The sequence below is a fragment of the Nelusetta ayraudi genome, unplaced genomic scaffold, assembly GCF_046127955.1.
Source record: "Nelusetta ayraudi isolate G7.1 ecotype Tasmania unplaced genomic scaffold, CSIRO-AGI_Nayr_v1 ptg000033l, whole genome shotgun sequence".
Lineage (NCBI taxonomy): Eukaryota > Metazoa > Chordata > Actinopteri > Tetraodontiformes > Monacanthidae > Nelusetta > Nelusetta ayraudi.
Window position 1 is genome coordinate 8,107,964 of NW_027466083.1, and position 27,750 is coordinate 8,135,713.

The 27,750-nt window shown below is 50.1% G+C and overlaps 1 protein-coding gene across 4 annotated transcripts in view; it reads right to left on the reverse strand.

Annotated features, from left to right (window-relative positions):
* The window catches only part of zbtb16a (zinc finger and BTB domain containing 16a), a 116,671-nt gene that overhangs the window by 34,099 nt on the left and 54,822 nt on the right, over nt 1–27,750 (reverse strand). For all 4 annotated transcript variants that reach the window (XM_076032137.1, XM_076032136.1, XM_076032138.1 and 1 more), the window contains exon 4: nt 11,214–11,300. In XM_076032137.1, coding sequence (XP_075888252.1) covers nt 11,214–11,300 — 87 coding nt within the window. The remainder of the gene's footprint in view (nt 1–11,213; nt 11,301–27,750) is intronic.

Below are 27,750 nucleotides of genomic sequence, written 5' to 3' on the forward strand. Positions count from 1 at the left end.
GGTTTTCACGAGCGTTGAGAGACAAAGTGAGAACGGAAGAGAGAAAGACAGAGTTCAGGGACGCCGACTGTCCGCCTGACACCAGCGACTCGGCTCCTGTGTTTTGGGCTCGGAAGCAGCTTATCTGCCGCCGCGCCCGTGTTGCTTTTGTTTGTGGCCGCGTGCAGGAAAGGCCGGACCTGGTGCCATCCATCAAAACTATCCGCTCTCAGGGGGGAAAAAACCTGCTATTAACTGATAAGAGTCTGCCCTCGCCGGGGTGTAATGGCTCCCACTTGAGTTTCTTTTGGGAGTATTGTCGGACAGAGGGGCCGGCCCCCCGAGACGAGCCGCCTCAGCGCTCCGTTAGCCTCTGATCCGCCAGCCAGCGCCGCCTCGTCATTGGCTGACAGTCGTCTCCACTGGAGCGCCGGGAAAAGGATGACGGTGAAACTACAATAAAATATTTTTAAGGAAAACACTACTGGATTCTTCTGTAACGTCCCCTCTTATGGGTCGTTTTTGCTCCCTAAATATAGTATGTGAAATAAGTGTAATGTTCCTTCAAAGTACCTGCCAACATTACACCAACATGCTAACCAGTTATGCCTACACGTCACAGGAATGAGGAACATCAATCAAAGCTCTCAAGCTTCTCTTTTCTTCTTCTTCTTCTTTTTTCTCTCTGCTGCCATTGCTCTCGACCAATCACGCTTGACGGAAGTTGACCTCTGCTACAACTGACAAGTCACCGTAGCTGTAACTTACGTACCATGAAAGTAAATGCACGTTCCCGTTATTAAACTCAGATTTTACATACCTGCAGAATATTAGATTCAATGATCAAATTTTCCACTCAAAAAAAAAAACAAAAACCAAATCAGACTTACTTTAAAAAATGCACAAGTTGAAAGATGGAAACTCATTTGCCAAAACACGGCTGGTTGCAACAACAACATGTAAGTGCCAACCAATGAGGAGACCAAATATATCTTAACTCAACCACTGAAAAACCCATGAATACGTTCCATAGCCCTGAGCATCAACTCGATAGGCTTCAACATTGCCAGGACGACGACTTGTTTCCGTCGCCACTGTGTGTAACCGCCACTCAACACTCGACAGAATCAGTTGATTCACGCCCAATGCTCGGCGGAAACGACTCATGCTAAAAGACTCTCTTGACACTGATTTGAAAACAAGGTCGCGGCGAGATTCCAGGCTCACCGGGCGGCAGCGGCGGCGGCCTCGTCCTTGCTGGAGTGGAGCCGCCAGCACTAACTGGCGCTCAGGTGTGGCGAAGGGAAGCCGCCCCAGACTGGAGCCGCGATGCTTCGTGAATTCATTAGGGCTGAAAATGTTGCTTTCATTATTGGAGTCCAGGACGTCTCGCTTTTGTTTTGTCTTCATAATTATTTCTCTGCCTCGTCTGGCGGAAAACACACCAGACTCAGTCGTCCCTCCCTCCCTCCCCCCACCCCCATTCATTCTCTCTCTCTCTCTCTCTCTCTCTCTCTCTGATGGTGAAAGTGACGGCTAACGACCGGAGGAACCGCCGCGGCTCCTCTTTAGGCCGTTCCTGTTCGCTGGAGCGTTTCCAGGGGAGCGGGCCGCCAAAACCCACCAATCGGGGGAGACGGACGGAGGTTAAGCTCCCGTAATCAATATGACACCGCTAAGTGCCCTTTGATTGAGCCACACGCGGCGCAAAAAAAAGGACATCATGCCCTCCGCCGCCGCCGGCAGCGAGCAGCGCCGCATTTGTCCAACGGCCGAGACGCTCCTCCGGATGTCATTGTCGCGGGAACATTAACTTTTATACGAGTCTGAGAGATGGACTCGGCGGGCGACGAGCGAACGGCCACGTCCATTAGCGGCGCCATCAAGGCGGGTGGGGCCACAGACGGGTTTGCGTTGGGGGAGGAGTGGAGGAGGGGGAGGGGTTAAAGAAAAAAAAAGCGTTTTGGCCGACGGGTAATTCTGTTGGTGTGGACCACCCCCCCCCTCGCCCACCTCCCCTTGTGTCACTAGGCAACTGGATCTGATGGCTCCTTTGTTTGGGGTGAAAGGTTGGAAGCACTCGTACTAATCTTCTTGCTTCACAATTAAGGAACAGAGGCGAGCCGCTCCAGCCTCTTCCCGCTCTCCAATAACAACAACAACCACCACGCACAAAAAAAGGAGACGGATTGAAAGACTGCTGTGTGGCCCCCCCCCCCCCCACCCACCACCACCCTAAAACCCCCGACACACACACCTCCCACCTCTGATCTCTCCCCGTGCTAATCGAAAGGCATTTGCACTGTAAATTAAAAGTGCCCCTGCGCCTTTTGCTGGTTTCTACACGGCGACGGCGGTGGCGGCGTCCTAAGACGGCTGACAAACACCTCCGATCTCATTACAGGAGGCAGATTTACTCTCAGCGGCGGCGGACAAAAGGGACGCCTGGCTATTGTCGAGGCCGAGAGCTTGGCGGTGTCAGCGCTCCACGTCTCTTTCTGCCGCCTGCTCTCTCTCCTACTCGCTCTCTCTCTCTCTCTCAGGGCGAATCCCCCCTTATTTCCCCCCCGTCGGCCTCGCCAAGGTTGAGCCACACCGCCGGCCTTCACCGCTTTACTCCGTTTCCACCTCAAAAATGTGATTTCCTGTCCCAGTGGCCCCCTTGAACAAAAAGCCGGCAGCGGCCGGCGTGCAGACATGAGAGGAGCGGCGTGGCAGGGGAGCAGAGGCGTCCCGACCCGGCTGGCATTGTGTGGGTGTGTCCTCCTGCGGTGGGGGTTGGGGGGAGGGGGGTGTTACTGGGAGTCGGTATTGCTGGATGTCGGCCGGACAGATTTGCAGCGCGTCCTGCTGACTCCCATTTTATGGGCCGTGAATCGCCGAGCCCTCTGGGAGTCCGTAATCTGTACCCCACTAACACCCCCACCCCCCACCCCAGACCCAGACCCGGAGGCACATCGTGTTATTGGTCTCTCTCTGGATGTGAGACTGCCCCCCCGCCCCCACCAGACCAACAGACAGAGGTTTACAATGGTCCATCATCGTGGGCTTTTCTCCCACCACCGCAGTGAGTGCGGACGTCCCAATTTTGCTACTGGATCCCACCCACCTATAAGTAGCCACCCCCCCCTCACCCCCTTCGACCCCCGCAGACACGCTGTTGTCCCCACGGGTTCCCGCGGCGAAGCCTCAAAGCGGGCCGTGCCCACCATGACACTAAGCCACAACCAGAGTGCAGGGGCCCAGTTGGCTGTTTCTCAATGGGCGGAGCCGGTGGTGGTGGTGGTGGTGGTGGTGATGGTAATGGTGATGGTAATGGTGGTGCTGGTGGGGTGGGTGGGGGGGTGCCAACTCCCATTCAGACATTTTATCTGATTTACGCACGACCTCCTCTGCTCACAACGGGCAGCACGTACAGCCCGGCGGCAGGCAGCGGGTGGAGGTGGGGGCTGGGGGGGGCGGTCTGGGGTGAGGTCTACCGCCGTGTGTTGTCGCTTGCTCGCCCCTGCAGCCGCGCTGCGTATCCATCAAGGCCCCGACGCCAGATCTTCCCGCCGCCTGGAAAAACTCATTTAGATCTTATCTTGTTGCAGGAGGAGGCGGGAGGGGGCGAGCGAGCGAAGGGAGAGAGAGAGAGAGAGAGAGAGAGAGAGAGAGAGAGAGAGAAAAAAAAAATTGTTTGCTGAAAAAGCAGCAGGGGAGCAGCGGGAGAGAGAGAGAGACGGAGGGAGGGGGGGGGGGGGGGGGAGTGTCGGGGAGTCGTGCGACTGTAGTGGAGCCAGCGGCCGCTTGATTTAATTTAGCCTGCCGACAGCGTCTGCGGCCACTCGCACTCAAGCCAGGTGAGAGAGTGAAGACGAGGTGAGGGAGGCGGGGGAGGGGGGGGGGCGAGGGGGGACTTGGTTCTAAATGCTCATCGTGCAGCAACAGCCTGTTGATCCGTGTTAGCGGAGAAGGTTGCAAGAGTGGCTGGGCGGCGATGTTTAAACAGATTCCAGCCATCCCACCGACCTCCTCACCCTAATCACCCCCCCACACACACACACACACCGCCCCCACCCCACCACCACAGTCCTCGCTGGCGGTCACCGACCTGTTTATACCCAGCAGAGGAAGCGCACGAGGAGTGCAGACAGAGAGCACGCTCGTCAAAGTTGTTGTCCTGAGCTGCAGGGTGACTTCATCAGCAGATCACAGAATTTTCACGTCGTGTTGAAGGGCGGTTGGTGGGGGAGTGCTGGGGGTCGAGTGCGATGTAAAGCAACTGCAGATAGGCCCTGTTTGCACTTGGTCACTTGCAACTGTTTTGGGGGATCGTATCACAAAGTAGGCATCTTGAAGCATCTGTTCGCACATAGCATTAACATGCGTCTCGAGCGTGCCACTTGTGATCGCATTAGTGCATTTTTAACCACTAGGGGCAGTAAAGCACAAAACTACGGCTAGTTTCACCTGAAAACGAATAAGAATCAACTTCCTGTTTGCGGACTATATCAAGTCACTCGTTTTAATTCTACTGCAGCTCGTATGGATCCGAACGAGGAGTAGCGACTGGTGGGACAGAGTGGTGACCACTTTATTTTCGGATCAACGGTGGCTGGCAAATATTCGGATGCAACGTCGCACATTTAATCACATATGTGGGGAAACTGCGACCGCTGCTCCGCTGACAAAATACGCTAGTGCGGAATGAAATTTATTAGCATGCTAATAAAAGAGTCCAACAAAAATGATTTGTTTTGGCTTCTTGTTTGTAACTTTATAATGACGACGCCGGGAGGTGGGACGCCGACCAAGTACGTCCACGGGAGAGGTGAGTGGAGTAGGCGGTCCTTAATGTGGACTGAGATCGCATTCTGTTCACACGTCCGTGACGAATGCGATTTCGTGAGGTGGTTTTGGTATTCGGATGCCAAAACGGATTTGGACTGTTTGCACTTGGTTACTTCGTGTGTTTTTTGCCGATCGCATGAAATGACCAAGTGCAAGAGTTTGAGTCACTTACGCATTCCACTGACAACTTTTTTTTTTTTTAATGTCTGTAAAAGCTCTCGAGTTTTCCAGGTCGACGTCCAGTCGCAGTCTTTGAAGATTCAAGTCGAGGCGACTGGAAGGATCTTCCAGCCTCCTCAACTTCATCGTCAAGCATTTGCGATTTTAGGTATATATTCAGGATTGATATTCAGGATGAACATTCAGGATTCTCCCAAATCTGACCAACAAAAAAAATGGGAAAAAGGGACTCTGACTAAAGTCCATGTCAACACAGTGGGCGGCAGGACTGGCAAGGTTAAAGCAGGCCGACAGACAGTGGGACAGACAGACAGACAGACAGTGGGACAGACCAACAGACAGACAGTAGGGCAGACAGACAGTAGGATGGACAGACATTGAGACGGACAGTGAGACAGACAGACATACGGACAGTGGGGCAGAGAGACAGAGGGAGGGATAAACAGTGGGACAGACAGACAGACAGACAGACAGACAGACAGTCTAATTGTGCGTCACAGCGAGGCGAGACGGCGGAGCGACGAGCCAGTTTGCCGTAATCACCACTTTGACTCATCCAGACGACACCGAACAGGAAGCTGCAGGCGTTTTTTTTCCCCCTCTGCGATTAAGAGTGCTAATGCTAATGCACATCTGGCCTTTGGCGGGCCGGCGAGGAATTACGCCTCGTCAACGGGCTGCGTACATTACCTTTAAACAGTCGAGCGGCGAGCTGTAGGTCACACAGCGTCGCACTCAGACATGCTGGGGGGAGGTTGTGTGTGTGTGTGTGTGTGTGTGTGTGTGTGTGCGTGTGTGCGAGCAACACGTGTACGACGCCTGCCGCCCGGGCTGCAGGAATATTTGCTTTGCTTATCGGCGGCCTAATGCTCACTGACAACTTAATAACATCACAATTAACTAAATGCTAAACAGATGCCAGCGCCCGACTAATGTGATTGAGGCAATCGGCACTTTTGACGTGACCCCCGTGTGGCGCCGCCACTGGCCCAATTTGCCTGAGTGACACCGGCGAGTGTGTGTGTGCGTGCGCGCGTGCGCGGCCGTGTGTGTGTGTGTGTGTGCCCGCTGTGTGCGACTGGTCAGGAGGTCGTCCAGGTGAATTATTGGGGCAGAGAAGTTACTGATTGATCCACTTATCTCAGCTTTATTGTCTTTTCTTCTGGGTTTGTTGCTGATCCTTCGTGCATTGTATCCTCGCAGTCTTCAATTATCTACCGCTGTTGGGTTGCCCGTGTGAGATGAGTGAGTGAGTCAGTGTGTTAGTGAGCGAGCGTGTGCGAGTGTGTGTGTGTGTGTGTTTAGTCTGCCGTGTTGCAGCGCATGTGTGAACTATGCACATACCGATATTCTGCAAATACACACCAACTCCCAGCAGATAAAAGAAGGTTTGTTGGAGTGAAATGGTAGAAGATTGAGCAAAAGGGAATAAAATTTGACCGTAAACCACCTTTGATTCCACAGTTCTACAATTTGGGACTGGCGCACTGTGAAGGTTGGGTCAAAATTGAACTGTTAAGAAAAAATAGTGACGGTAATTAAATAAGGCAAATGACGTGGGATTTGTCAGCAGATGGCAGTGTAGACAACACAGCGTAACGTGACTAATGAAATGAAAAAGGGAGGGGCTACAAACAAGGAGCGGAATAAACTGTCAGCGGTCGCATCACGAGCAGGATCAGGGGTCGACATCAGGAACGGAGAAACTTTTCCACCGACTCGGAGATAAAGTCCAGCTCTACGTTACAACGCCACACAACGCGCTGGCAACTTGATGTTTATTTGCTGTATAAAAGCGTTGTACAATACCAGATGTGGCCGAAGAATACTTTGGTTTCCTCGCTGTTACAAATGCTGTTTCTAGCAGCCACGTTGATCCACACGCCTCGACTTTTTCTGCAGATGTCTCTTTTCTTTTTTCTTTAATTTCTCTCGCTCTAAATTTGCTCTTTTTGCCGAAAACAGAAACTTTTTTTTTCTTTTGCCTTTTTACATAATCTTTTGCGATTCATCACCCGTCTTCACAGTTTGGATAAAAACAGGGATTCGGAGGTTCGGCCTCCTCTCTCCTCTCTGCCCCCCCCCCCCCCCTTCTTCCCCCCCTCCCCTCCGCACTCCGGCTCCAGCCAAACTATTTCTGGCTTGAGAAAAGAAAGTGTTTACTCTGCGGCAGAGGCCTGCTGGAATCACGCTGTGTTCCCACTGGCTGAAACCCACTGTTGCCACTCCACGGTTTGCATATTTTCCTGTATTACAAGACTTTAAAAAAAGAGAAAAGGAGGACGGAGGGAGATAAAGAGGGAGAGTAAAAAGAGAAGGAGCCTCTCACTCCTTTTATACGTGGATTTTCGCCGGCGTTGCCTTTGTGTGTGTGTGTGTGTGTGTGTGTGCGTGCGTGTGTGTGTGTGTGTGTGTGTGTGTGTGTGTGTGTGTGTGCAAAAAAAGGGAGAGGATTCTTGTGTAAGCAGGGACACCAACAAATTCTTCCTTTCTGCACAGGTCACATGGTCAGCGGGGACCCGTGGCGCATGCTGAATGCGGCCTCAGTTTGGCCGTGCGCACCACAACAGTGCGCACTTGTTGACGTGCACGCAACAAAAAAACGCACAAATACAGGAAAATCTGCCTTCTCAAATCAGCAGGATGGAAAAAAAAAACCCTGAAAAACTCTTTCTGATTTACTGCTCTGTTTCTTTCTTTTTTTTTCTTTTTTTTTTTAACACCAGTGGCTCATTTTCTCCTCCTCTAAGCATCATGTGATCTTTTGCCAGTTCTCACCAAGACTTTAGTTAAAGGGAGCAGAATGCCATGTGGCTTCTCTCCCCCCCCCCCCCATCTTTCTTTGTTTTCTTCTTGTCTCTTTAAGCAATAAAACACAGGATCTATAAATTATGGCGAGGGACCGAAACAATGTAATAAAAAGAAGCGATGAAGACGGCTGGCAGGACTTTAAAGATGGAGCGAATAAAAATAAAGAGGATGGAATTGAAATAAAAGAGAAAGAAAAGGAGGAAAGCTGCAGTTTTCCGGCAAAGCTGACGAAGAGGGAGCGGCTTCGCTTTTTTAAGCTTTTTAAGACGCTTCCACGGTAGGACGGAAATTCCTCCTTTAACGGGAGGAGAGGCGGCGGCGGACAAATACGCATCTCGAGCTGGAAAATAATAATATAAAAAAAAAAGGTACAGGAGGCCGAGTGAGATTATAAAAGTGATGACACGCAGACTGACGTCTTCTGGCATTTTGTCCAGATGACGGGCGCAGCATGGCATTCGGCGGGCGCACGTTAAGATCTCATAAAACGCTGCGTCTGCCTGCTCGGGAACGCTTCCGCAGTTTGGCTGAGCCGCCGCGCTGACGAGGGCTCAGGAACACAACACGCATCTGCAGGCACAAAACTGCAGAGGAGTCTCCTGGCGTCTCGTCACCATCGTTTGGCCGGCGTTTGGGGGCCGCTTGCACGCACACACACACACACACGGGCACACGGGCACACACACACACGCATGCACGCACACGCACACACTTCCTGACAATCACCTGAACGCCACATGACAAAACAAATGGGAATCTCGCTTTGCAAGGACACGTGTGCGTCTCTCGGGCTTCTCTCCCCTAGCTTAGTTGCGCGTACGCACACACACACACACACACACACACACGCACGCACACACGCACGCACGCACGCACACACACGCACACACTGACTGACTGACTGACTGTTCTTTGCTTGCAAATCGCTCGGAGGCCGGAGCGACGGCGAGACTTTGCCCAGGCCGGAGAAATGTCCGAGCAGATTTCACCGCCGCACAATCGCGTCGCATCACGTCACATTCCTGGACGTTATCGAGCGTTGCTGCGGCGCTGCAAATCCTTTTTATTTATTTTTTTTGTTTGCTCTCTGCTTGAGAAGCAGAGACGCTCCATTAGGGATGGTTGCCACTCGGAGCGGCAAAATGGCCCGTGTGGGTTTTTTTTTTTCCAGGATGGACAATCTCAGCAGTGGCAGCAGCAGCGGCAGCAGTTCAAGCTGGAGGGCCTGGATCTGCTGCTGCTGCTGCTGCTGCTGCTGCTGCTGCTGCTGCTGCTGCGCGGTGGAGTCACACTGCAGCTGATCCGTGGAGGCCGCGGGCGCCGCAATTAGCCCAGAAAGCAGCAAAATCTGGCTCCGACCTCCACGATCCCACCACACGCTCTGTGTGATTTCCCGGGCCACAGTACACACACACAGACACACACTGAGGTACACACACTGTGTGTTTGTCTGAGCAGGTATAAGTCAGCAGATCTCCCTCAGAGCGGCGGCTCCTCGGGTCACAGCTGACATTCAGAAAAAAAACAAAACAACGGCATCAGTGGAGTGAAAATGGAAAAATGCCGCTCGGCCTCCTGGCAGCTCTGACGGGCTTCAAACACTGACAATTAGCGCACTCTCTTCATGGTGAGGCCTTTAAAGAGGAGTTCAAGGCTGCTCCTGAAATCATTTGGCTGTGAAAATTAATTTGTTTGAGTCTGCTGTGATTGGATCACAGGTAGTTGTAGTAGGTAGGTCGTTTTTTTGTTTTTTTTTAAAGCTGTGGTGCAAGTTCTCAACAAAACCAGCACCCAGCAACTTCCTGATCCGAGTGCCCAGAATCAAATTTCAAAGGATCAATTTCGACGTTTTGCTGTAAATGAGAAACGTTCTTCCTCTGACTGCGGAAAAACACTAGATGGGTTTGTGTGAGGTCACAAAGGGCACCCATTCTCTTGACTCCATGATTTACATTTCTTTGACATTAAAAGGCCTCAAGATGAAGATGTTGAGCTCAGGAACCCATCTGCCTGGTTTCTGATTGGCTGCAGCACCAAAAATGAACACGGCGCCGGGAAACGTCCTCCTGATGCTGCCACAGAAAACTGCTGTTCCTCTCTACCCGCTGTGACCTTTGTTGACCTTCACACACACACACACACACACACACACACACACACACACATACACACACACACACACACACACAGGTTCCGGACTGGAACACCTTCTACTTTCCGCTGTTATGGCTGTCGGATCATTTCCCTCCTTTAGCCCCTGCGATCTGATTGGCTCAGGGCATGGCCTTCAGGAACCCCTTTCCCCTCCCCCATACATCGTCCCCCCTCTCGTGTGTATGTGTGTGTGTGTGTGTCTGCGTGTGCTCGCGCCTCAGCCTCAGGTGAAGGACGGAGCACCAGAACTAGATATCGGATATCAGTGCCCTTTGTGACCTCACACTGCAACGTCTCCTTTGATGGCAAAACACCCCCCTCGCACCCTCGGGCTCCGCTTGTGTAAATGTTGAACAAAGATGGGAAAAAGAAAACAGAAAACAGCAAAAGTAACACATTTCTCTCCCAAACGCAACAATCTGGCCCTTTAAATGGCTGAATCCAGCTCCTCCAGCAGGGGAGCCGTTCTGGGCCGCCCGCCGCACATCTGCTGGGGTGGGAGGGGTTGGTGAGGGGAGGGGAGGGAGGCGGCGGGGGGCTTGGATTATTCTTCTTATTTACATCTTGGCAGCGGCGGCGGCGTCCTCGACTTTGCCGTCCCTGCAGCCGAGACGCCGATAAACAAGGCGGCCCTGCCAAGTTTCCCCGGCCTGTTGATTAACTGCTGCGGCTGTTTTGATTTGGGACGAGTGGGGCTAATACACAGCTATGCCATCCATCCGCTCATCCATCCATCCGTCTATCCATCCTTCCTTCTTCCCATCCATTCATCCGTCAGTCGGCAGGCTGACACACGCACACTAACAAACGCACATCAGTTGTGTGTTTGTAATTCAAAATATATTTCATATTACTGTTTCTGTTTTATATTCCAATATCAATTATTCTGTCTTTGTTTGTTCTATTCATTCACCTCATTTTTCATTAAACAATTTATTTCAGTAGTTTAAAAATCGAGCGCCTCCTCTTGATCCCTTGTTATTCGCCATTATTTTGAATTGTTTTAATCTTATTTTGCAGCATCTTCTTTTTAAATGTCGGTTGCAGAACCAACTGGACATTCATTAAAATCTCTGAAGCCTTGAAACGATATTTTCTCCCAGATTAACACGTCAAGCGCTTGTGTGAAGACGGTAGAGAACAACAAGAGAACTTTCATCACAAATCCAACGGCAACATCAACAACATCTCATCCTCCGAGAAGCTTGTTTGTGTGTGCGTGTGCGTGTGTGTGTGTGTGTGTGCGTGTGTGTTACCGGTGTGGATCTGCCGGTGAGCCTCCAGAGATTCTTCTGTCTGGAACTGAGCACCACACTGGTCGCACACGATGGCCTTCTCACCAGCTGCAGCAGGACGAAAGGACACACACAGACACACACTGTTATGAGCCAATGGAACTGAAAACTTTTACTTCTATGTTTTTTGTCAAACCTGTTTACATTGCAGTTAAGATAGTATTATAATATTACTTTGCTCTAAAGCGAATAATAACAAAAAAAGAGCATCAAACTGAAAGAAGCAGCAAAATGTGAAAGTAGGCATAAATATTTTTCAACACTGAACTTATTCAGGAAGTTGATCAAGTGCAATCAGAAGATGAGCTGAAGTGTGCGTGCGCATTAATGTTGTACAAACAGTGACATCAACAGCTGCTGTAAAGATCCTTTTCAATCAACGTGCAAACAAACAAACAAAAAAAAACGACATAATATAAATAAAAACAAAAACTCGGAGCTATTTTGTCCGAACGCACCACAGCTTCACCTGCAGCAGGTAACGTGTTACACCCACAACTCAAATGTCACTCTTGTTTTTCCGTTTCTCAACTGTGGGGGCAGCTCTCCCTCGCTGCCACGTGAGCTCGGCCACCGACAGACCATCGTGAACACAAGTGAAGCAGCTCAGCCGTCGCAGGGACTCCACTCTCCTGCTTTCTGTTGCTGCGCAAATCTGTTTATGCAAGTGTGCAGGCCCTGCAGCCGCTCGTCTCGCCAAGGTGTTTCGACCATTATACAACAGGCAGGGCAGCCAAGACACACACACACACACACACACACACACACACACACACACGGACGCACACATGCACATGCATGCACGCACTTACAGGCTGGTGCAGGCAAAACCAAGCCCGGCTCTTTTACGGCTTGGCAAGGAGTGGCATGCATGCCATGCACATCACACATCAAACACACACACACACGCACGCACGCACCAAAACATCTGGTTGCTGTGTGTGTGTGTGTGTGTGTGTGTGTGTGTGTGTGTGTGCAGAGGAGCGAGCCGCCGTGCATGTTTTCCAGAGCACGGAGACCTTGGTTTGTTCTTGGCACGGCCTCCTGGGTTACGACACCTCCAGAGAGAATCGCACAACACAATGAAAACAGGAAGCCAATTCTTAGATGACAGTGAGGGGGGGCGTGTGCCTGTGTGTGTGTGTGTGTGTGTGTGTGTGTGCGTGTGCGTGTGTGCGCGCGTGTGCGTGTGTGGTTTTGCAACCGCGGCGGTGACACTGGGGAACGGCCTGTACTGTAATAAACTCCAGCGAGAAGCAGAAATGACACGGAAGCGTACTTGACACAGTGTGCCTGCCAGAGAGCAGCTTACGCAACAAGTTATGCAAAAAGAGAGAGAGAGAGAGAGAGAGAGAGAGAGAATAAGACAGTCAGACGCTGCACAAGTGAGCGCATCGTGAGTCGCTGCGTATGTCTGTGTGCGATACGGCACCAGATGCGATGGTCCTCCTCGGTCGCTGCTCTCGTCCACCGACCGGCCGCTACGATGACGGACCTCCGGCAGGGCCGTGAAGTCGCCGTGGACGGAGCTTTAGGCCACGAGGTGCAGCTCCTGATCCGCAGGAGAGCCTCAATAGACGCGTGTAGAAAAGCACACAATTCCCTTTCTCTTCACACACACAAACAGACACACACACACACACACGCGCAACTTCCACGTGTAAATGTGCAACAACCAAACTGTCTGCACTGCGCAGACAGGCCAGTGCAGGCGGCAGACGGATGCGCTGGGCTTGCAGGAAGGTCCAAGAGGGGGAAAAAAAAAAAAAGAAAAAAAGAGAAAAGGTCAGCGCACCAGTTTGTTCTGCCGCTGTGTAAAACGTCGGCGATATTTCAGGCCAACAATGGCGAGGCCTGTGCCACGCCGGCAGCGGCTCCGCCTCGCACAACACTGGGAGCGAGGCAGCGGGGCTGTGGGACTCCTGGGAGGCCGGGAGGCGCCCGCTGACTGAATGGGCCCGGCGTCGGGTTTTAGTGCAGGGCAGCTCCCGGCTTGTGGCACGGGGACATAAATCGTCAGGAAACGGCTGCGTGGTGCCTCGCTGCAAGGAAGGGAGCTGCACGGGGTCAGCGGGGGGCACGAGCGGGGGGTGGGGGTGGGGGAGGTGGCAGGAAGGCAGGGTGCAGACACACACACACACACACACACGCACACCGGCCTGCATTCACTCAGCCAGATGCCGGTCACTCCAGTTAGCGAGTGGTAGGAGGAAAAGGAAGGAGGAGAAGGAGGAGATAGAGATCGAGGAAGAGGAGGCTGAGGAGGTGTAGGAGGAGGACGGGAGGGTCAGGAGGAAGAGGAGACGAGGTAGGAGGAGGGAGTGGCGAACAAGGAGGCAGAGGGAGAGGAGGAGTTGAAGGAGGAGAAAGAGGAGGAGGAGGAGGAGGAGGTGGGGTGGTTGAACCTCTGCTCTGCCGTTTTCACTGCCAAATTAAAGTGATAAATCTGGACGAGGCCTGTGATGGCAGACGGAGGGAGATTTACATCAGCTGTGTTTTGCTCCAGAACAGCAGCCACAATGTTGCCTTTGATTTGATCCCATCGCCACCTTTTCATTTGGCCAGATTACAGCCTGGGGGTGCAGAAAATCCCATATTTCAAAAACTTTGACGGAGGCCAAGAATTCCACTTCCAGCAGAGCTGCAAAAACACACTCAGCTCGCGCTCAGCGGGACGCGAAGCAAGCGGCGGCGGCTGACTCGGCCTCCCAGCGCGACAAAGTAGCTCAACAGTTAAGCTGAGGCCGTAAAACTGGACCTGTGACCTGCCGCATCAGAAAGAGAGAAACAGAAATTGCCCAGTCGTCTGTTCTTCCGGAGTCCTGGGCCAAGTTGCTACAGAGTCGCCCTTTGGCTGACATAATAAATGTTACACAACCTGAGTGTGTGTGTGTGTGTGTGTGTGTGTGTGTGTGTGTGTGTGTGTGTGTGTGTGCTGGGAGGTGAGGAAGGGTTGGTGATCAGGTGCCACATGCCACTCATGCCGCTTCCTTTTTCGCTTCCCTCTCCCCAACATTGCACAACTGCTGCGCTTGCTCCAAGTGGCGGCACGCTGGTTGCATAAAAAACACGGGACACAGGGGCCAAAAGAGAGAGAGAGAGAGAGTGAGCGAGAGAGACAGAGAGAGAGAGAGAGAGAGAGAGAGAGCGAGCGAGAGAGGGAGAGAGAGAGAGAGAAAGAGAGAGAGAGAGCGAGCGAGAGAGACAGAGAGAGGGAGAGAGAGAGAGAAAGAGAGAGAGAGAGCGAGAGAGAGAGAAAGAGAGAGAGCAGAAAGAGAGAGAGAGAGATGGTGAACTTCCTCTGCAACTTTGACACGAGGCCAAGACTTAAAACCTGATGCTGAATTTTAATTTCCCAAACCTGATGCTATCAACTACATCAACTAGCTTTATGACACCAGCTTTATCACGTTTAAAATTATCAACTGGGAGACGTGATACTTATCCGACAGATTCAACTCTCACTGTAAATGTGTCGCATGACAAAAATTAAACCAGGAAGTCTGAGGGTTGGCACATCCATCTTGAAAAGCTCCATTCTAACTTGTCTGGCCTGAGAAATGACTGGAGCCAATCAGCAGGAGAAGGAGGCGGAGCTTCAGGAGCGGACAACATTTCCTCCAGAACAACTTTCTGTGGCTTTCCTCTCCAAACTGCAGCGTAAAACAACCTCTCTGCAAGCCTCTCGTTACAATCTTTACCTCGTTGGAGCAAATTGTAAATCTCTCCTCTGTAAAAGGCTCCAGCGAAACAAACGAAGAAAAAAAAACCCAAACAAACAAACAAAAAAAAAAAGAAGTCTTAATTGGAGTCGGCTCTGCGTGACTCTAACCGTCTCCTAACAAGTGTTTAATTTTACTGAAGTGCTTCGGGCTTTCCCTCCCTGATGGCAGCCACATTTCACAGCCACTGAGGAGCCGCGGATCAGCGCACTGATCGGGACCCGTCAGCAGGGGGCGACGGCTTCTAAACCAGGTGGAAATGCACCAGCACTTTGTGATGGTGGAATAAATAGAGGGATTAAAAAAAATAAAATAAAAACTGCGAGAAGGAGCCAAACTCAACGCTTGACACTTGTTGTTGTTCCAACCTACTTTTCCTCTCACAGGTAGCGGCGCTTGCGTCGCTAAGTTGGCAGCAGATGTCGCCGCCCCCTCCTGGGAATCACACCATCCCAAACAGAATCTTTCATCAAAGACAATCGCAGAATTAAACATAAGAGCCGCCCGACTTCACGCACCGGGGGGGAGAAGTAGGCTGCGACTCGAGCTAAGAGGAGCTAGCGACTGGAAGTGCTACCCTCCTCCCCTCCCCCTTCATCCGGCTTCCTGTTGCGACGGCGCGACACCATGCAGGCGCTAAATGTAAACAGGCACGAGAAGCGAAGACGCGTCGCAGCGACTCACTCACATGCCCGCTTAGCATAAGGTGGCATGACACCGTTTAGCCTCTGTCACACAGCAGGACATTCCCACAACAAGGCCGGCACTGTTCCCACACAGCCGCTGGCACAGAGGGAGGGAGGGAGATAAAATGCCACAAAATGACCATCGATGACCCGTCACACGGCTCCAAACATTGATGTGGTCGAAGAACTAAAAACAACTTGCAGAGAAAAAAATGAGAGTTGTTCGGAGAAGAAGGAGAAGAGTTGAATTGCCGCTTGCAAACACTAAACAACACACAACTATCGACACGAAAATATATAAAACTTTTACATAAGCACATCTCCAGTCATTAATCGCCGAACACAATGCACCATTCAAATGCCACATTTGCTCAAAGGACTTCAAGAGAAGAAGAAATAGCAGAAAAAAGGTTTTGCCTGGTTTTGCTGTTCACCGCTACTACTTGTTTCCTGGTAGCAGGGCCGTGCAACACCAGTTTCACCACTAGACATTTCACTTTCTCTGGAGCCTGTCACCCCTCACCATTAGAGACGCTTCTTCCACCCGCTGCTTTTTCTCGCCTTTCCCACCCTTGTACTCCTCCATTTATTTAATTTGCCGAGTTTTCTAATTTCGCCACTCTAACCTGATGTTCTTCACTCGCCGCTGTCGTGTCAGGTGAACGTCTTTTAAACCGTTTTGTTTTTTTTACTTTGCACAGAGCGCTTTCGGTCAGCAAAATCTGGAGTCACCTCCCAGCTGCTAAAAAAAAAATCCCAAACATCATTTTGGGTTAAATACATTTAGTTACTTTCTCTTGAATTCAACATGATAGCAAACCTGAAAAAAAAAAAAAAAAAGTTTTGGCTTGAGAAAGTTTAGGCAAACATTAACATTTTAGTAGCTGGTTTTGAATGACTGAATCTTTCTCAATTTGGTTTGTGATAAACTTTGCACGAGCTATAACTCGTTCAGGTTAACGTGACACAATTAAGAGCGGCTTCCTGCGCACGCTTGGTTAAACCTGCAAGACAGAGAGCACATTTGTGCAGGAAGTGACCACAGCATTTCTGTCGATGACTGACCACTGATCACGCTCAGCAGTGGGTCTCTGTCTGTGTTTGTGTGTGTGTGTGTGTGTGTGTGTGTGTGTGTGTGTGACAGAGGGGAGGGAGTGAAGGCAGACGAGTGCAGTCACCAATCAAAACAGCACTGGGCTGCTCACTGAGCCTACATAAATGGCTTACGTAAGGCAGAACTCAGAGTCCTGAAAAAAAACCCAGCAAAAATCCATAAACACACACACACACACACACACACACACACACACACACACACAGAAACATTTTTTTCAAAGTAGCACGGGAGCAGCTCCATTCATTCCCACAACTATAAAACTGGAAATGAAGGCAACAACTTCCACAAAATAATCTTCAGTGGAAAGTAAAAAAGATGAACCAGTGGGAAAAAATGTAATTAAACGTCAAAGACAATCTGGTTCACATGCCCTACATGCGCGCACGCACATACACACTCACTCTCTCCCACCGCATCCCTCCAACACCAGTGTGGTTTTATTTACACCGTCCTCTTATCAAGAGCTGCCGTCCTGCCTGTTCCCTTCACCAGAACTCCCAGCATGCCTCCTGCTCCCCTCCACTTACTTTTTCTTACCTTAATTTGTGTTTTAAAAAAAAGACTGACCACTGCCTCTGCAAATGATCAAATATTCACAAAACAATAGAGTAAAAAAAAAAAGAGATGACGGCTGAGCTCAGGACTTTTCAAGAAAAAAACATGTTTTTGAGAAGATCTGAGCGGCTTGAGGGGCGGGGCCAGCTGCCTCGCCGCCAAAGCCGCAGCCACGTTCACGGACGGCGAAGGAGGAGGGAGGAATGAAAAGGAGAAGCGAGGAGGAGGAGGAGGAGGAGGAGGAAACAGATGAAGACGGAGAATATTCAGGTCGCATTTGACAGCCTCACGGTCGGCTGCGCAGGAGAGGATGTCTGGGGACGCGGCAAAGCAGACAAATATTGACTCGACGACACACACACACACACACATAAACACCACACACACACACACACACACACACACACACACACACATACACACACACACACACACACACACACTCTGGAGCCGGCGTTGCAACATCACGCAGCCTTGTTTTTCACCCAGTTCAACCCCTTTAATCCGTTTTGCCGGCAAACAAGTTTGCTTGTGCAGTCGATCGCAGACGCCTCTCTGCCTTCGTCCCCTTTGGCTGCCCACCTCCCTCCTCCCCTGGCTTACTGCGAGCCATTTCCCCTCTGCACATCAGGTGGAGGCCATCCCAGCTCTCCTCTCTCTTCTCCTTTTTCTCTGCAGCCTCTCCCTCCATCCATGTTTGTCCTCCCTCTTGCCCTCTTTTACGTCTTCTTGACATCAGAGAATAAAATTAAACTTCCAAAAAGAGCAGAAAGTTCGAAGGGGTTTCAACCAGCTCATTGAAAACTGTTAAAATTTCCTGGACACACACACACACACACACGCGGTAGGTCCAGCAAGTCAAGAGTTTTTAGCGGGAGGCTGGGAACAGAGGGCTAAGTGCCACTAGAGAGGCTCCGCAGGTCAACATTGAAGGTGCAGCGTTGTTTTGTTTTCACGCTGTAGTGCAGCAGCGGCGGCGGTAAGACAAGATAAATTCATTTGTAAAAGGAAGATATAAAAAACCTTTTACAACTTAGCACAAAAGATGCCACACGAGCGCAAGTTTTACAGCCAAACTTTGGCTTTCTGTGATGACTTTGGCGTGCCGGAGGGTTCAGGGACGTTAAACTGGGTTCCAGCAGCCGAGAGGAGTGAAGACGGCGCTACTGTCAGAGCGGAGGAGGACCAAATAAAAGGGCGGTTGTGAAAAAGAGAGAAAAAACAAAACTTTTTTTTTCACACACACACACACACACACACACACACACACACACACACACACACACACACCACCAATTATCCTGCTGTTGCCAGACACTGACCAAAGTGTTCCAACCCCGTCCCACCCCACTGCTGCTGGAGGTGAAAGGTGCCATGTGTTTCCAGCTTGACCTTTGACCCCCAGCTCTGCTTCAAAAAAATATACATATATTTTAAAAACAGGCGGAATGCACCCCCCGCGGGCCTGCCGGCCAAAGATGCAGCGACTTCTTCAAGGTGGACGTTTGTCTGCTTGTACTTTGGTTCAGCTGAGTGTGTGTGTGTGTGTGTGTGTGTGTGTGTGTGTGTGTGTGTGTGTTTGCGTGTGCCAAGAAGAAGAGGTTGCAAGCAAGTAAAGGGAAGGAAACAAGAGCTGGATGCAGGCAGGAGCAGGCCGGAAGGGGTTGTGGGGAGGGGGGGCAGGAAGTCAGTAAAATGGACCATTTCTCCCAGCCAGGCCTCGGGGTCTGGTATTAATAGATCCTGATTGGACGGTGGCGCTGACACCAGCCGAGGGGCCTTTTGACAGAAAGAGACCTGATCGCATTAAGACAAACCTGATTTTTTTTCCCCCTCTGAACGGACGGATGAGTCTAATTCGCAAGAATGCTTTGGCTCGTTTTCTTTTTCTTTTCTTTTTTTCTCTCTCCTGAAACTTGAAAGAGTTTGGCTACCTGGGAGCCATTAACACAGCGGTACTGACGTCACACCACCCCCTCCAGAACCCAGCAGGTCAGGAACCGCTGGGCTCTCTTTGCAGAACGCTGCCATTGGTTGAATCTACTTTGAGCCTTGGATCAAACTGACCACTGCTGATGTTCTGAAGTCCAAACTTGTGAGTGTAACATTTCCGAAGAAGAAGCCTCAGCCTGAATCACGTTCAAAATCAAGTAGACATCAGGTTCTGGAGACTGCGCCTGACACTGAGCTGAATCATGTTGGTGTGAGTCAGCCCAGAATTAGCGCCGGATAAAAGGAGGAACCGTGATATAATTACAGTCACTGCATCAAAAATCCGAGAAAGGAAAAAAAACACAACAAAACACGATGTGTACATACATTTAAGTCGTGTCTGTGCACTATCACCCTGCCGAGTCTCCTGATTCACTCAAGAGATAATTGAATCCAGATCACAGAGCTTTGAACGAACCAACCTGATGCGGATTTTAATCAAACGGCTCGTCGGCTGCTGAGATCTCAGAACCCAAACGTCTCTGGTGTTCAGCCAGAACGCCACTTTCACAACATGCTTCCGCCTGCCACCGCTTCAATATCAGCCTTTTTTCATCCTGTGTGTTCTCTCTCTCTCTCTCTGCATGTGTGTGTGTGTGTGTGTTTGTGCATGTGTGTGTGTCTGGTGGCCGCTGAGAGCGTGTGACCAGCGGATGAACCCGGTGACGGCCACGCACCGTCGGCCCCGCCAGCTCCTGGGAAGTGGCCAACCGACGTCCGTCTTTACAGTGCAGTAAATGCATTTATGGCGGAGCGGGGCGAGAGAGAGAGAGAGAGAGAGGGAGGCGGGGGGTGATGGGGGGGCTGCAGGATGTCTGATCTGGAGCTGCCTGGAGGGGTGAGGGAGGGGAGGGGTGGTGAGGGAAAGGATAGAGGGGGGCAGAGACAACATTTGCTGCACCACATTTTTTTAACCTCCAGTTTGATGCAGCGACGCCGACAGAAGTCGCGTTTCTCCGCCACGAAAGCGGCCCACCCAAAACACCTGCCAGCGTTTGGTTGAACGACTTTTTCAATATTTTGCATCAATATCTGTATGACCTTTTCATTTAGTCAACTGTCCCTGGAGTGACTGAGCCGATTGATTAATTGAACTGAACTGACTGGGGAGCCGAGACCATGAAGCAGCGTCACCAGACCTCCGGGTTTTGGTTTCAGCTGGAGTTCTGAGGGCCAAAACGACCGTGTGCTCAACCAAAGAAGAAGAAGAAGATGAAGAAGAAGATGGAACAAAAACGAGAACATGGCAGCAATTGGTGGTTGCCACCCCTCACCCTCCTCCTTCCCCTTGTCAATAACCTGTAAAGATTTAGCGTTTAGGGCCCATTATTTCCTGCTTTCAAGTCACACACTGTCAAAGGCAGCAGTGAGTTTATTAAGGCCGCAGTCTTTGGAGCCAGAGTGGTGGGCCGGGACACAGTGATCTGCAGGGCAGTAAAAAGAAGAAGCAGTAGAAGAAGAAAAAGAAGAATCAGCAGTTGAAGCAGAAGAAGAAGAAGCAGTAGAAGCAGAAGAAGAAGAAGAAGAAGAAGATGAAGTAGAAGTAGAAGTAGAAGCAGAAGCAGCAGAAGTAGAACAAGAAGAAGAAGTAGAAGATGGTGAAGAAGAAGAAGAAGAAGAAGCAGAAGAAGAAGAACTGAACAAGTGATCGGATCATTTCTTTCTTCGCAGTGAAAGCCGAGGACTGATGGTTGTGGAGGTTTTGTTCATTCTCCGTCATGACAATTTGTTACAGAAGAAGTGGAGTATCTATAAAAGGGAGAGGACGGGGGGATGACGGGGGAGGAAGGGAGGTTCGGGGATGGGGGGGTTGGTAACTGTAGTCGTGGCATTGAATCCAACAGAGCCGAACAACAGGAAGCGCTTCAAACGCATATTTGTTCCTGTTTTTATTGCACTCAGGTGCATTTATTTACATGTTTAATATGTTTGAATCCAAAAAAGACAAAAAATTCCTGTTAAATCTTCTATAAAACCACATCGGCTTGAACGGGCAAGTTGGGTCAATTAGGAAATGAACAGACGTGAGAACGCAGAAGACGCCGTCGTCATCGCCTCTCCTGCCAAGTGACGCCACCTGGAGCTGATTCCATGAAATAAACTCATTGTTGTTCTTGTTGTGTTTACTTCTAATAGGGATCCAGCGCCAGAATCGTACTGACTAAAGCTGCTTAAAAAAAAAAAAACTACGAGCATAAATATACTGTAGAGCAGGTGTGCTATGGCCTGGGGGCCATAAGCGGCCCGTTAAACTGTGTAATCCGGCCCGCCGAAATTGAAGAAGTTATATTAATAGTTAATTAGTCATAAAACAATTAAAATAACATTGTTTCTCTGGAGACTCAACGGCTGAGATGCGGCGTCCAGTGAAGACGCAAACCCGGAGGAACTGCCGAGCAGCTGCGGCTAGAGAGGTCAATGGAGTTCACAGGTCTCGCAAATCCGTTTCAGGTCTTTGCATCATGTCGCACCTGTTGGTTTACTTCCTCGAAGATTTTAGTCGCAGACCCGATCCGAGCCACCGGGGGCAGGAAAGAACAAGACGGAAGCGCGTCGAGTGACTCGCTGGAATGTTACGCCAAGAAACAAGGCAGCTTCTGGGAGCCATGACCTCTGTGATGTCACAAAGGGCACAGCTACAATACCGCTTGCAGGCTGGTGACCACACCCCCTGCCAGGTGTAGGCTCCGCCCCTCTGAGGTCGCCGCCATGTTAGTTTTTTAGTGTGAAGTCCAGCAAGGCCTCAGTTTTTTGCAGGGAGGCTGTAAACCATAGGTGTCAAACTTTGGCCCGCGGGCCAAATGTGGTCAGCAGTGTAATTATATTTGGCCAACGAGTCAATACAAAATCACTGTTAGAGCTGGCCTGCCATTATTATACAGCACATGTACCGCCGCTAATACTATAAATCCCTAGAAAACCCAAATGTTTGGCTTTGTCAACTTTGTCCAAAGTTGAAATTTTGGCCCACTGTGTATTTGAGTTTGACACCCCTGCGGTAAACACAGGTATAAACATGCTGGTGTCTGGATATCTGGGGAACTTGTTTTTTTTTTTTTTTTTTTTGGATAATGAGGCCCGTGCAGCGGCTCCCCCGGAGTCTGGGAGGAGAACTAACGACCTGAAGATGCAACTCAAATAAAAGGTCTCGCTCCACTTTAGTTCCCGGCGCTCGTGTTGGCCCTGAAAGGAGCTGAACAAAATGCACCTGAGTCAAATAAAGTGTGCGCCGCTCGAAGACTCTGGCAGCGTGGAGGGTTGTTATTGCGTTTGTTATTGTTGTTATTGTCGTCCTTGTGTTTTGCTGTCTCTCCGCTGCTGGCCGTGTTGCGGTGCGGGGACCTCACACTGGATATAGATGCAGCTGCAGCTGATACTGTAGAGCCAATGACAGCACTTGGCAGGCGGCCAGGAGTCAGCCGCGCACACACACTCACACACACAGGCTGTGTTTTTGCTTGCGTGTGTGTGTGTGTGTGTGTGTGTGTGTTGGGCTGTACAATCAGCTGAGGCAGAAATAGGCCAAAGTGTGTGTGTGGTGTGCGGTTCAGGGAGTTGGGTTGTCCTGCCGCCACCCGGGGGAAGCCCTCTCCTGCGGACCCTCGCGGCCTCGCTCAGCTCCCTCGACGGGACCTTTCAACTCTGGTAGTTCTGAGCTTGAGGTGGTTTTCATAACCGAGTCGGCCGATTGTTCTGAACAACCGTGACAGAAACTTTTTGGGGGAAAATGATCTGAAGGAAGTGACAGAAATCCTACATTTGGGCATGAAAAAGAAGCAGCTGTATGTAGCTGGTCTCTGGGGATTGTGTTGTTTGATGTGTGTGTGTGTGGCACCTCACAATCACCCAAAATGCAACTATCTTAAAGGAGGAAGTGTGACAATCTGGCCAATCAGAAAAAAACCCACTCGGGCGATGGGGTCATTTTAACAGCCACAATCAGTGCAGTCCGTCTGCGTCTGCACTGAGAATCAAACTTTAAGGATTTTGGCGTCGCAGACGGATCATTTTACCAGGCATCTGCTGTTTTTTGTTTTTGGTTTGTTTTGTTTTCTTTGAAATGGAACGAGAAGATTTATTTTTAATGTGATAGAAACGCAGACGACCCAGCGTCTCAAAGGTTTTTTGTTTGACAGGAACATCGTGCGTGAACTCATTATGTCTCCCAGTTCGGCCTGCAGAGACGCCTTGGCATTTTATTATTATTAATGTTATTTTTTTCTTTTACATTTTCTTTTTTTTTTTTTCATCTAATCCTAGTTTCAGATCCAGTCGGCGGCGCGGTGTGGAGCGACGCGGCGGCAGACGGAGACGTTACGGCGGCGCTGTCGCTCAGTTTTACGGCCATTTTATTTGCGAGGCTTTGTGCTTTAATTAAGACGCCGTTTGAAAAGCTGCTTCTGAGTGATTTAACGACGCCTGGGAGGAGGAAGAGACGCGACGACGACGTATAGACGATGCGTCTAATGCACAGGGAACACACACACAAACGGAATTGAGCAGCAACAATCCCACTGCGGGGAGCAAATCTGAGGAACTTTGGATTTCTGAATAAAAAAAGTCAAATAAAATCATCAAAACCCTGCAATAAAATATGAAGACGAATACGAATGAATCATTGAACATTGTGACCACAAACAAACAGCAGCCCAGAGAAGTCAACAGGAGGCAGCAGAGGGAGGCCACAGGGCTCCTGACGAGGCCTCTTCACTTTCTCTTCACAGCTGGAAGCAAACGTTCACTCGGACCTCAACCACAGAATCCAGAATCCAACATTCGAGACGTTTCTTCGGAATATTTTCCAAATTCTGCAACAACGTCCAAACTAACTGTGCTGCTGCAAAAACAAACAACTTCCTGTTCTTTGGACACCTCCCGCCCCCCCTCCAAATGTTTTCATTCTTGCTGACCGGGAGATTCTCGCTCCCCGCCCCCCCCAAGTCGCTCCTCCCAGTGGAATTAGCGGCATAAAAGCCATCCTTGTGTGTCGCGGCCACTTCCAGGCGGCTTTGCCCGCGCTTTTTATCTCCGCAGCCTCAGCCTCGGCTCGCTCCGTCTCTCACATGAAAGTGCCGTCGGCGGATCTTTTGCTTAGCCGGGCTTCATTCTCTACTCATCCTAAAAATATAAAGAAAGAGAGGGAGAAGAGGAAGAAGGAGGAGGATGAGGAGGAGAAAAAAAAACTTTCAAAGAGCATTTCATGAGGGAGCTCCTCTATAAATGGGATTCACTGCTTTCTAATCTGCACTGCGAAACGGATCTCAAAAGTTTCCCAGAGCAGTTGGCCAGCTTACATAATGCAATAAAAAGGTCGCGCCAGAAAGAATATTTACTTTTTATTAACCTCTCTCTCTCTCTCTCTCTCTCTCTCTCTCTCTCTCTCTCTCTCTCTCTCTCTTTCTCTCTCTCTCTCTCTCTCTCTCTATTAAAAAAAAAAAGCAAATAAAATGTCAGCAGAATGAGAGCAAGTGTAAATAATGCAGGAGTGAAGCTGGATTTTTTTTTTCATCTTTGGAGCAGAAAGTAACGACACGTGTGCTGATCATTACCCGTGCATCTGGCGGTGCCGCCGTCAATAAAGCAAACAAGGAAAAACTAGATTGAAACTCGATGGTTTTGGTGGTTTGGAGGCGACTCGGCCTCGTGTTGCTCACACGCAGCACAACAACGGCGCTGCCACTCGTTAGCGAAGCAAATCTAATGGAGAGGGCGTTTGCTCCGGCGGCGGGACAATGTTCCGGCTGTCGGAGGCAGAAATCCGAGGCATTCCACAGGGAACACCACCAGGCCGACCCGTTTCTTGACTCCAGGTGCCAAGACTTTTGAGCCGTCCTGGCGAGAATCTTGGCCGTGACTTTAAAACAAAGACCTTCAGTCCCGTCCAGCCACCACCACGTGGGTGAAAACATTCTCTCCTTCTTCTTTTGCCTGACTAGGAACTCTGTTACCTCGTCACAATGCATTGTGGGAATGCTCCTGGTCGCCGGACAATGAGTCATATGGTGCGAGAGAAATGCATGCTGGGAGACTTGACGCGATGGTTGCAACTCCACCTCTCACCTGCGTCACATGACGGCGGGTTGAGTGGCGGGCGGAGCAAATTCAAGTCGAGGGGCTTGTGGGGAGAATTTAGAAGTCCTATTTTATGCACTTGGTGATGTCACAAAGGGCGCTGATACCGTTACCAGATGAGAAAATGCACCTCCAGTCAGGTGTTGGCTCCACTCCTCCATTTCTCACCTCCCCATGATCTGGAAGCTCCAAAAGGAAGAATCCGGCTTCTGATTATTTTGGATAATTATTGTGAAAATTGTTGTGGAAAAAGACATTTATGTGTGAAAGAAAAGTATGTGAAAATGGGCAGAAGGCAACGACAGTCAAAACCAAACCTAAACTAACCACGTGAAATAGAAAGAAAATCGAATAAATAACTGAATAGAAGACACAGGCTTTCGACTGTGGCCGCAGTGTCTGACAGACACGCACACATACTCAGACACACACACACACATGCATACAAGATAAGTTCTTGGTCACCACATTTCAGAGCGGAAAAAAAAGAAGCTCCTATTGTGTCGACATCGATCAACACAAAAACGCTGCATCAGAAGCAGCTGAGTCTCATTTCTGCAGGCTGGAAACACGTCACACAAGTTTAAAACCCTCAAGTGTGTGTGTGTGTGTGTGTGCGTGCGTGCGTGCGTGCGAGTGTGCGCGGCTGAGCCGCACACACACGCCCAACACAAATCCATACTAGCCACAGGCTCCTCTCCGATCTATTTTCTGCTCAGCTGGTTTTAAATGAAGTTATTATGACTCATTAAAATGCCCACAAGCTTGTGGAAGTCGGCCAATTACGATTTAAATTTAGCTTTCTGCTCTCACAACCTTACCCTACCCTACCCCTCCCCTCCCCCAGCCCCGTACGACCCCCCCCCACCCCTGAGCCCCCCCACACCCCTTCGGTCATTGCTGAGTTTTTTTTTTGTGTTTTTTTTTTTTTAAAGGTGGCCATTTATTTGTATTGGCCGCCACATTGCGTGATTGAAACAGGGGAAGTGTCAGTGTGCCTGCGTGAGAAAAAAACTCCTTGCACGGCGATCGCGGGATTGAAACGTAAAGACGTCACTTGCAACATGTGCCGTCCAGATACACAACAACAACAACAACAAAGGCTCCTTGTAAATATGAAGAATACAGCCAACATAACGCACCAGCGCCAGAAAACATTTTGCGACTCTATTTCCACCTCATTATGTTCTTTTTTGTTTTTTTTCCAGCCCAACTCGTTTTATTTCTGGCTCGGCTTCAGGCCCCAGCTGGCTGGATCACATGTGAGGCCAACTGTTTCAAAACTACCAGGTGTCAGTGGAGCTCTTTTTTTTTTTTTATTTATTTATTTATTTTTTATTTTATTTCTTTATTTATTTTGTTTCCCTCCTGCGTCCTCCTGCAGCAGATTTGGGCCTCGGCTGTGGGAGTGAAAAACACGGAAGAATCCAGGCAGGTGACACCGGAAGGAGAGATGGAGGGGGTGCGGACGCCTGAGAAGGTCCATCTGAGCCCAACTCCTCCACACACACACACACACACACACACACAGCGACCTAATTTGACATTGCACTGCACTTGTCGGCATCCATCCTGTCGCTGTGTGTACGTGTGCGTGTATGTGTGCGTGTGTATGTGTGCGTGTGTGTGTGTGTGTGTGTGTGAGTGTGTGCGTGTGCGTGTACGCTCAGTGGTATCAGTCAAATTTCCAGGAGAGTAAATTAATTGGCAGCCTTTTCACAATAATTGACTTTTTCAAAATACACACACACACACACACACACACACACACACACACACACTGATAGGCGCAGACACACCATCCTGATGCTGCTGCTGCTCGGTGACAACAAAGCAGCAGGGAGGAGGAGGAGGAGGAAGTGGCTGTCGGGATGATGAAGCGAATCCAAAATTCAATCGACTGTGTTCTTGTTTTGAGCACAACGTGTACTGTACAGCGAGAGGCCGTAAAAACTTTGCGTCCGAAAAAGAAAAGATAGGGGAGGGGGGGGGAATTAAAACAAAGTGCACCCAGCCTTTTCCCTCTCTGCGCACGTGCACGCGCGCACACACACGCGCATGCAATGGACGCATGCACGCACGCACACACATACACACACACAGACGGTTTCAGCAATCGCCCTCCATCAAAACACTTTGTCTCGCATACAGAAATAAGACTTGGCATGGCGGTGGAATACCAAATCAGGCCCATTAAGGGAGCGCAGGGCCACTCGCTAGCAGGCGAGCGGCAGGATTTAAAGCTGCAATATCCCTGTAATAAAAGGAATCAGATCAAGTCCCACTGTTGGCTCCTTTCTCCTTTTTTTCAATTTAAACCGCTTTGTCTGCAAGCGGAGAGGGCCGAGGAGTCG